Source organism: Quercus suber, unplaced genomic scaffold (genome assembly GCF_002906115.3).
Source record: "Quercus suber isolate HL8 unplaced genomic scaffold, Cork oak 2.0 scaffold_342, whole genome shotgun sequence".
NCBI classification, from domain to species: Eukaryota; Viridiplantae; Streptophyta; class Magnoliopsida; order Fagales; family Fagaceae; genus Quercus; species Quercus suber.
Window position 1 is genome coordinate 463,460 of NW_027069794.1, and position 10,709 is coordinate 474,168.

Consider the following 10,709-nt stretch of genomic DNA (forward strand, 5'->3'; position numbering starts at 1 on the left):
TAAAGAATTAATTAAAATATTTTAAAAATATATGAAAATTTACATTTTCTATCTAATAATATTCTTACAAGATTTTTTAAAGAGTCAATAAAATATAAGAATGACTATATATCAATAGTTTTTAAATTATATATGAAAAGTAATTATACTATGCTTTTAATGTATATATTTTTCATGCATATACATGAGGTTACAAACTAGTTTTGTTAATATCAGAGACGGATTCAAAGGGGGGGGGGTCAAGGGGGCCCGAGCCTCTCTCTCTCTCTCTCTCTCTCTCTCTCTATATATATATATATATATATTAATAAGCTGAGAGAAAATCCAATTATGTTCTAAATTGGATTCCAATTGTTATCTAATTTTACACCACATGTCTTATTTAAGTTTTTTTTTTAATTTTTGTTCTAGGTGAGTTAATAAGGTGCAAAAAACAAGAGTCTAATATAAATAAATCATCAAAAATCCAATATAGAAAAATAAAAAATAAAAATAAAAAGTAAACTCATACGTATACCTAAAAGAAATTAAAATAAAATAAACAAAGAGAAAGAGAGTATAATTTAAATCCATATATGTGTGTAATTGTAATTTTTTTTAATTGTATAATGCATATTCACAGATTATACACTAGTGTTATATTAAAGTAGCAAAAATAAGTTTTGGTTTGTGAAAATAAATTTTTTTTACAACAATTGATGTTATTAAGAAACAATATTATTTTGTATTATTTAGACTTTATTGGTAAATAGTTGCATCTTAATGTATTAAGAAACAATACTTTTGTGTATTAATCTTGGTTGATAGTTTGTTAGTACCATATAAATACCTATTTGAATTTTTTTTCCTTCTTATACTTCAGCCTTCCTAACTTGAAATATATTTCAAAACCAAATAAAGCAAAGTCAATTGACACGACCGATAGCTTATGAGACATAGCTTGGGACCCATGGCCTATGGGACTTGGTTTAGGTCTAGTGCATTAACAAGACCTATGGCCTATGAAATGTGACTTGGGTTTGGTGCATTGGGATGATTATGCAAAAAAAAAAAAAAATGATATGGGTCGCCATCCTAACAAAATCGAGTGCAACTGGTTACTGGATCGGCTCGTTGCCAATCCACTCACTCTCACCGCCGGCCATACCCCTCTCTCTGCTTTGTCACTTTTGTTTTATTTTAAACATTGGTTTCGTTACATGAAATCTTTAGTTATTGTGAGATGAAATCTTTTAAGAAATCCCTCTTTCTCCCTAACATTTTTTTAATTTTGAGATGGGTTTATTTTCTGAGTATGTGATTTTGTATTGAGTTCAGCCAAAAAGGGAGCCTGTGTTGTTTTGTTTTCTTTTGTGTCTGTGTGTGTGTTTTTTGGGGGGTATGGGATGATGAAGATTCAGTAAAAAAGACATTCATTATAGTACAAAGGAATGCTTGATATTCTCTTCGGCCTCACCATGCGAGCATAAGTCTCGGCTTGCCTGGGTTTTTTGGTGCAACTAAAGATGAGTCTCGTAATATAGGATGGTTGTATCACTTGGTGTGGCTGAATGATTCTTTAGTTTATACCATGAGTTTATTTTTCCTTACCCTATTCTAGATATGTCTGAATAGAGGAGGAATTGGTTGTAAAAACGTTCCGGCTGGATATTACTTATTTTGCTAAAATTAAAAATTTATTACATAAATTATTATACATAAAAGTAAAAGTCAGTTGAAATAGTATAGCCATAAATAGTATCAAAAAATGTCATAGGATCATAAATAATAGTAAAAATAAACTGAATAGTAAAATAATTTATAATTTTTATTGCTTCCAAACGCACACAAAGTTTTCTATCTTCATATACCAAAAAAAAAAAAAAAAAGAACCAGCGAGATTTGTCTTTTTGGATTTTTCTGTTGCTTCTTCTTTCTGAGTAATTTACTTCATCATGTACCATAGATTGGAAGTGGACGCTTTTGTAAACCAAACCCCGTTGCTCTTCTTGACTTCAATTCAATCATAAATTTTTTTTGATTGGGCCACGGTTTGGGCTGCAGTTGGGCCCAAACTTGACATGACTGGATGGGGCTGGTTTGGGTTTTAAAAAAAAAAAATCATTTATTAAAGATCCATTTGGATCTAATTTATTTTGCTGAAAATTGAAAATTGAAAACTGAAAATACTGTAACAAAATAATTTTTAAATGTATGAATAGTACTGTGAGTCCGATTTTTAATATTTTTTTAAATAAAGTTGTTGTGGGTCTCATAAATAATGTGTGAACAGTAATTTTGTCTCTACACAGTATAATCATGCACATAAACAGTACAAATTAGTGTTCATAAACATTGAAAAAAACAAAAAAACAAAAAAAAGAAAAGAAAAGAAGACGGAAAAAACGCAAAATGTGCAAACCCAGCGTGGATCCAAACAAATACTCAATGGGCCAAATTTTGGTAACAAAACTGGCTTGCGCTTCGGGTTCGGCACAAAGAACCCATCTCGAACCCGACCCGTTCTTATTCCTATAAGATCCAAACTTGCCCGACCCGATGATCAGATCTAATTATTAATGTCAAAGCCAGGGATGGCGAAACGGAAAAAGCTGTGAACAATGGAGAAAAGCTACCGTCATCGTCCAAACCCTTCTTCTTCTTCTTCTTCTTCTTCTTCTTCTTCTTCTTCGACCCATTTCCGGTCACAGAAATTCCGTTCTAACCCCACCACCAAAGATGGCAAATTTACAAAGTATAACAACCCCAATGCTCGTGAAGACTTTGTTAAACCCAGAAGAGCTAGCCAACAAGCACAGCAACATGTGGATGATTCTTCCAATCTTCCTGTCTTACTTGGAACTTGTCCCTTTATGTGCCCAGGTAAAAAAACTTGTAACAATCTATGTATGCCCAGATAGCTATATATCTTACATTGATTGACCACAAGCCACGTGTGCTGAATTTGCTAAATCGTGTTATGGGTTTGGTTCAGTTCAAGTCATATAATATGAAAGTATGAAACTTTGGTCTCAATTATTTTACCTAGTTGTCTATTGTTGTTATATTTGTTGGTAGCTGTTTTACTCCTATGTTGTTGTTGTTGTTGTGGTTGTTGTTATGTTTGTGATAATAGTGGCTGAAAGGACCCAGCGTGAGCGGCTCCGAGATTTAGCTGTGTTTGAGAGGCTAGATGGAAATCCTAGAAAAACATCCTCTGACCTTGCTGTCAAAAAGGTAGACTCTTATGTATTTGTATTTGAAATTTGTTGTCATTTACAATGGCATATCTTGTGAATAATTTGGCTGTGTCAGAAACATTTACATTAAAATATTATTAGGTACTCCCGGTGTACAACAACGTGGTGAGAGGACAGACCACTCTCCTCTCACCTGAATGGTGAATCCTATCATGAATTTAATTAATGGGATTCGCAATGACGTGTGAGTGGGAAGTACCTCGTCGCTGTACTCCCGGAGTACTGAATAATTGCTTATCTTCCCCGCCAAAATTGTTTGCTTGGACAACATTGTGTCCACCAGAACCCCTGTTGCCACTGTTACCTCCGGCTGAATTTGTCACGTCCATAAATTGTCATTACTACTTTTGCACAAACTTCAAACCTGGTCATTAAGTGATGACATAAATAATTCTGTTACTGATGTCAAATAATGTTTGAAGTCACTCTTTTAGATGCCCCTCCCTTAGATTCTGAGATTAATTTCCAATTAAACTTTGTCAATAGTCTATACCATGAAATTTGTATGTTGGAATATATATAAAAGTTCCAATATTTAATTGATATTAAGGCTAGCTGGCTATTATAAGATGTTGATATCTATTTTTATTGAAATTCAAACACACAGCCAATATTGTGCTTTGATATTTTATCTGAGGCTCAACCACATTTCTTTCCATTAAGACATGAGTTGATGGAGCAGTCTCAATATGCTTTTCAATTTTATCCTTTTTGCATTCCTCCAGTTACTTCAATGTTGGTTTTAATGGATCCTGTAAGTTATGAAGCCTTGTAATAGAATCTGGGAATTTGTTAATATGGTCACTGGACCAGTTCTACCATCTAAGATTTTTCAATTTGTAGGAAGTAGCCTGCAACTTAGCTGGAGTCCATCTTTTTTGGTGCAGCCCTTTCTGCAGAGTCATCGGTTTTACATAGTTTTATTTCTAATGTTTTTTCTGTATCTTATGGAATCATGTTTTTTGTATCTTCATAGTCGCTACTTGGTTGTCTCATGTATTATTTGGTTGCAACAGCTTCATCACATTTTAGAATTATATTTGTAACATTATCAAAGTGAAATAGCAGTTTCTTTGATGCATCACTTTGCAAAGCTAATGCCTGATGTTATGGCCTCATTGTTGGCTGTTTTTTTTTAATCTGCTTGATATCCCCTATGTTATAATCTTTGATATATTTGATGCATGATTAATAGAGGTTTATTTTTGTGGAATTCTTTATTCCACACATTGCCATTTGAGGTTTGTAGTGCTGTAGTACGTGCATAAGACATACTGTGGATTTAAGAAAACAATTTATCCTCCATGCTCTTACTAGTTTTGCAGGACTATATCCATCAGAGATATGCCAACATCAGATTTGCGGCCTCTTCCAGTATTGGAAGACACTTTAGACTACCTTTTAAGCTTCTTGGATTCTTCAGAACATCCTTTTGAAGTGGTTCATGACTTCATCTTCGATAGAACAAGGTCAATAAGGCAAGATCTCAGCATGCAGAATATTGACAATGAAAAAGCAATCTACATGTATGAGAAAATGGTATGACCCTCTTGCCAAAACCTCTCAATTCTAAACCTTCATCTTGCCATAAGCCATTCAACATTAGTATATCCCTTCTCTAAACACGTATCTACCCAATATTAGCATTTTCCTTTTCTAAACCATTTCAATCCATGTTATCAACAACAACAACAACCAAGCTTTAGTCCCAAAATCTCAATCTATGTTATTAAATGAAATAGGTACTGTAGCCACTAAGCTAGTGAAAAGGTGCTTCCTCCCCTTATAAGAATAAAGTGGAGGGTGAGGTTGTGGGTTCAAAGCTCACAAGGTACATGTGTAACTTACCAATAAAAAAGAACAATTATATGAGATTATATTGTAGTCGTTAGTTGTTTCTGTTGATAAAGAACTCACCTTCCATCAGCCAAACCAGTATTCATACCTATTTGTTGGTGCTTACCTGTTCATAATAAAGAGAACATAAATGTGTTCTGCTTTATAGATCAAATAAAATTTCCTAATGCTCTCTCTGCTGAAGAAATTCCCAAGAAATTCCAGATGCAAACTAAAATATCTCTATTAAGAAATATGTAGTCAAATTGGAGCAATATAGCTATATGATCATAGGCTAGTTCAATCCTTCCCCAGTGACCTTGGTGCCCAGCCCCTGTACCTTCTGGATGCATCTCTGCAACAGTGACAAGTAAGTATAACTTGAACTTTGCGTCTGCTTCATCGTTTCTCTTTTTCACGATGTAAACAAATTATCCTTGGCACACTCCAGATCCCACAGCTCCAGACATGTTCATTCAGCTTAACATCCACCCTGATATCCATTGTTCCTGTAGCCTTCTTCCATATTTCCTATATGGCCATTTTTGAAAGTGCATCCGTGAAGGCGTTTGTGGACATTGATAGCATACTCTCTGTTGACCACCTCCTCTATTCTTTTCCTGGCCTTATCCACCATTGTTGCTCCTTTGCTCTCTGCAACCCAAACCAACTATCACAGCTGCTGCTGCAATATAATTGTGTTGTACATTTGAGGTGTTGTGGGCTTGAACTGCAAAATTATAAGGCTTGTGTGAAGCGCTCTCTCTCTCTCTCTTTTTTTTTGGACAAGAAGGCTTGTGTGAAGCTCTTATATTTAAAATTCATGAATCCCGTGTGTAGAGCCTTGTACTTTAAACAAAAGTCCTTTCTCATCAGCATAAAAAACTTTTTCTTATTGTTTAAAAGGTTATTTCTTTTGGTGAGATGGGGGTGATTTGATAGTGCATCGCTTGTTATTTTGATGTTATTGGCAGTTGACAAACACGTGTAAGAAGATCAATGATTATCCAAATGGATGATGTGTCTTTAGAGAAGTTTCCCTAAGAAGGTCTGGTGAACCATTCTTCTACAGTTGAGTTTATTGGGATATCTATGTGGGAATCTGCAGGATAGAGTAAATTATAATGAAAAAATGCTTGTACTTATAAAAAATAATGAATGAAGTTTTGTTCCAAAATTTTCCTTTGGAGATTGTTATATGGGGCATGGCTACCTGGAGGGGAAGATTTTTCCTTCCTCATCACTTCCACTTAAGTTGTAAGCCCCCTCCCCCAACAAAAAAATTGAATCTACCACCCAAATGAGATATGAATTTTTGAAACTGAAACCATAAATTTCCATATTATTCCAATAGATTTGCATCAATTATTTAAATGACAAACAAAAAGGCCTAAAATTCAAATTTGTTCTCCAAACACTTTAGAAAGGACATGATAAAATGCAAGGTGGCAGCACTTTTGCCAACCCTATGTGGCAAAGCAGGAGTAAACAAAAATCCTGTAATCCATACAATAGTAATCTTTTGATCTTTGATGGAGTAGATGCCATTTATAACATCATGCCACTGCCATATTTTTGGAGAGAACAAGGGGCTGTGACAGAATAGAGGATGGGTAGAGAGGCTGACTTGAGGGATGAAAGTCATGCCATGGAAGCCATAGATTTAAACCAAAACTGCTACCAAATAAATCAGTTTCATATATCCATGCTGATTTAGCTCATTAGTAAACGATAGGAATTCTGATTTTTCATTTGCTGCCATTTCCTAACATCAGCAAAAAAATTCAATATCTTTTCTCTCTCCCTTTTCTTCTGGGGTCAATCTAAGTGTCTTTTCTGCCTGATCAAAAAGATACAAAAGAAAATGTGGTCAATTTTGTTTATTTAATTTCCTTAAAGCAGTGCAAGTACCAGGATTAATTTGCACTGTCATTGTCAAGTTGCCCTCGTCAGATGACCAAAAAGGGAGCATCTCCTTTTGAACTGCTGGCAAGTGCATATACACACCTTTGCATTATTATACATACTTTTCACTGTATTTGAAACTTCAGACCATGGAACGCATCTAGTCTACATGGCAGAAACACTATGTATCAACACCATATATTCTTTGTGTTAGGAGCTTGAAATCATGGAAACATTTTAAAACTTTTTGTACTGAATGAAGCCCTGATTTGTATCATCATACAGGTTAGATTTCATGTTATGTCTCTTCACAAGCTTCAAAGTTGTACCAATGAAAATATATCTTCAGTACACTACCTCAACATGGAGCAGCTTACAAAGGCTCTGACAACTCTATTTAATCTTTATGATGCAAATAGAAGTTCTGAATCTATTAATGAGAATGAAGCTGAGTTTCATTCATTTTACGTGCTTCTTCATCTTGGTTCTAACAGCCAACCAACGGTTGATCTCTACTTCATTGGTGTGGTCAATTCATTTGGTTCATTCTTAATTGCAGCCTTGTGCTGAGTCCTAAAGACATGAAATGTAGCTCTTTCTGATCCACAGGGAGAATCACTTTCTTTATGGTTTCGTCAAGTGCCTATTCCAATAATCAAGTCAAAGGAAATGTGTTTTGCCCGGAGAATTTTGCGGTATTTCCCATTTGCTATGATTCCATTTGCTTTTGAAGTGTCTTGTTTAATTAGATTTAACTTGTTTGGAGGAATTTTTCTGTTTTTCCATTTTCTTAATTGCTTATCTCTTTCTTTGAATTGATATGAGTTCTGTATGTGAAAGATTGAAACAGATATGAGTTTCTGTAAAGTGAAAGATTGAAACAGATTTAATTAGATTTATCTCTTTATGTTTTTTTGAGGAGTAAATGATTAATCTCTTTATTGAAACAGATTTTTTCGAATGGGCAATTATAAGCGTTTCCTTTTAACTACGGCAGCTGAGGCATCCTTTCTACAGTATTGCATCATTGAACCATATATCATAGAGGTAACCATGCATATCAGTTTCATCTGAAACTTCTTTCTGGCATTTTAGCAACTTGGATCTTTATTAACCACAATGATCACTTTGAACAGATGGAACTATTTATATTCCTTCAGACTTGATATTAAATTAATATGCTACCTCCTTTTCAAAATAAGTGTCTTGGTTCTAAATTGCCAAAGTATTAATGAAAAGAAAAAAGTTGTAGTAATCTTTCTAATTGTCTTATACTCGGTTTTTTAATGAAAATGTTCTTGCTTTCTTTTTTCTGTTTTTAAGGTGAGGGTAGTATCGCAAATTTCCTAGTAAGTGCTTCCACTTTTGGAAAGTGGACACTTCTTTTGGGACATTCCAAAAGGGAAATCAAGATACATATGCCCCTCCCCATTTTTCTCCCTCATTCTTTCTTGGGTTGAGTGGGGAGGGTGGGAGGTCTGCCACTCTCAATTCTTCTTTTTCCTAATCTGGCTTTGTTTTTTTGTTGCTTATTCATCTTAAGTTTCATAATTAGTTTGCATATTTTATAAATTTCTTTTTGTTGATGGGGCATGTTAGAAGTTTTTGCTTTCAAGTATCTCTAGTTCCACAATTATTTCTTCACATTCTTCAATATTTCTTTCTTACCTCTGTTGCTGGCCATGAAAGGTACGAGAACTGGCTCTGTCATGTATAAATAATGGTGGCTACAAGCTTCATCCATATCCACTGACACACTTATCCAAACTCTTGATGATGAAGGTATAATTTGCATTATATGGATTTTCTGATATGCATTGTTTGAATGAATAAAATGTTGAGAGTTTTGAAAGCTTCACATGGTTCTTTTAGGAGTCAGATTTGGTATCATTTTGCGGTGCTTGTGGCCTTGAAATGGTCACAGATGAAGTAGGAAATAAGTCGTTACCCAGCAAGCAAACAACTTTTTGTTCTCCCAAGGGTGGCTCTCAGAGCTATGGCTTTCTGAATTTGGAACCATTTGAGAGGTAATTTTAAAGGGTTCTTTTCTCCCATTTTTTCTATATCAGTTGTATGCAGCATGGGTTGGAAGGAGAGCATAGATTGGGAAGAGGATTGTGTGATGCTTAAGCTATATTTAGCAAAGTTCATAGAACCATTTCACTCATTTGCCTAGCTATAAAGATACTACTCTGAGTTCTGTGTTGTGTTCAATATTTGATGTCATAATCTAGAGAGACTAAATTCTATACAAATCAAGAGAACATAGCTACAATTGTATATGTTGGAATGTGCTTTGGTCTCCGTTTGTAGTGGTCTATAGATTTGACCATAAGTGTGTTTATAAAGACGCATTTTTTAACTGTTGGTTTTGGCGTGAGGATAGGATAACATGAACTGACAAGATAGGACAGGGGTATATTTGATTGGATTGATTTACCTTGAAAAAAGGACAAGACTGGGTTGTTTAGGATGGGATTCATAAAACTGGCTGTTGGCACACATTTGTCATGTTGATATTTTGGAAACTGACATGCCAATGAACTCTACTTCAAAAGGAATCTTCCTCATTCTTAATATTGGAATGAAGGGTAGGGTCATGAGTTCAAGACTCATAGGATGTGTAACTTACCAATAAAAAAATCATTTTTGATAAATGACGTGTTCCGTGAAATATGAATTTTAAAATGAGCCCTACTAAATAATATACTGTAATACTTAATAATAAAGTAATTTACATGATATGATATATCATTTAAATTATTTTTATATAAAGAATATAGATACAATCCATGCTAATAATTATGGTTTTAAAAATTGAACCGGTCATCGAATCATTTTTTTAATTTCCGGTTCAACTCCGGTTTTTGGCCGGTTTTTTCGGTTGTTGACCGGTTTTGGAGCTTTTAACCAGACTGGATTAGCTCCCAATTCCGATTGAACCGGTCGGACCGGCCGGTCAGGTCTGGTTTTTAAAACAGTGTTAATAATATTAGATATGTTAATATCTTTTTTGGTAATACATACTATCACTTCTTGTAACAACATAAGATTTACATGACTTCTTTTTTATTATGTTATAAGTTAATGGGTGTCCTTAAAGGCATTAGTTTATAAAATATTTTTAGAAACTTTTTATGGGAAAATAAAACTTTTTTTTTTTTACAATTTTTTATATTTTCTATAAAAGTGGTATTAAAGCTTTCCTAAAATAGTTCATTTAACTAATGTCCTAACGGCACCTATTACCTAGACCCTATTATTAATATTACTCACGGTTATATTACTCACTGCTGATTGAATTATTGACTTGTATCTGTTGCATATTAATGGGTTTATCTGCTGTTGTTATACTTTGACCCCTTTAACTTCTCACTCATTAAAAAGATAAAACATAAAATGCAGGTAAATTGCAGTTTGAGCAATAGAACAAATAATTTGCACACTGAAGAGTGGACAATTAAGTCTCACTCGATGACTTATAAACATGCACTCGCGGCTGCTGGATGGGTTGTGTATATTAAGATGTACTTTGAACATGAATTATTAAATGTTGTAATAGAATTTGATTTTTCTATCAACTTTACATCAAGAGTGCTACCATGTTTTAGTCTAAGCAGTAGTTGAGGGTACAAAATTCCTATTGTAAACTGTTTTGGCTAAGGACAATTTGTATATATGAAAAGTGTCTGCCAACGCAATATCACATCGCAAGCAGTCAATTCTAAA

The 10,709-nt window shown here is 34.2% G+C and overlaps 1 protein-coding gene across 2 annotated transcripts; it reads left to right on the top strand.

Moving 5' to 3' along the window:
* The first annotated feature begins 2,531 nt into the window (after nt 1–2,531).
* Nucleotides 2,532–10,709, top strand: LOC112015629 (SAC3 family protein C). 2 transcript variants are annotated; one of them, XM_024048062.2, is made up of 9 exons: nt 2,533–2,862; nt 3,116–3,216; nt 4,557–4,778; nt 7,266–7,484; nt 7,590–7,675; nt 7,931–8,027; nt 8,670–8,762; nt 8,853–9,007; nt 10,386–10,709. In XM_024048062.2, the coding sequence occupies exons 1-9, from the start codon at nt 2,601–2,603 to the stop codon at nt 10,387–10,389; spliced, it is 1,239 nt and encodes a 412-aa protein (XP_023903830.1). In that variant the 5' UTR covers nt 2,533–2,600; the 3' UTR covers nt 10,390–10,709. The 2 variants fall into 2 exon arrangements, with proteins under 2 accessions (XP_023903839.1, XP_023903830.1); XM_024048071.2 differs by lacking the exon at nt 4,557–4,778 and having other exon boundaries at nt 2,532–2,862.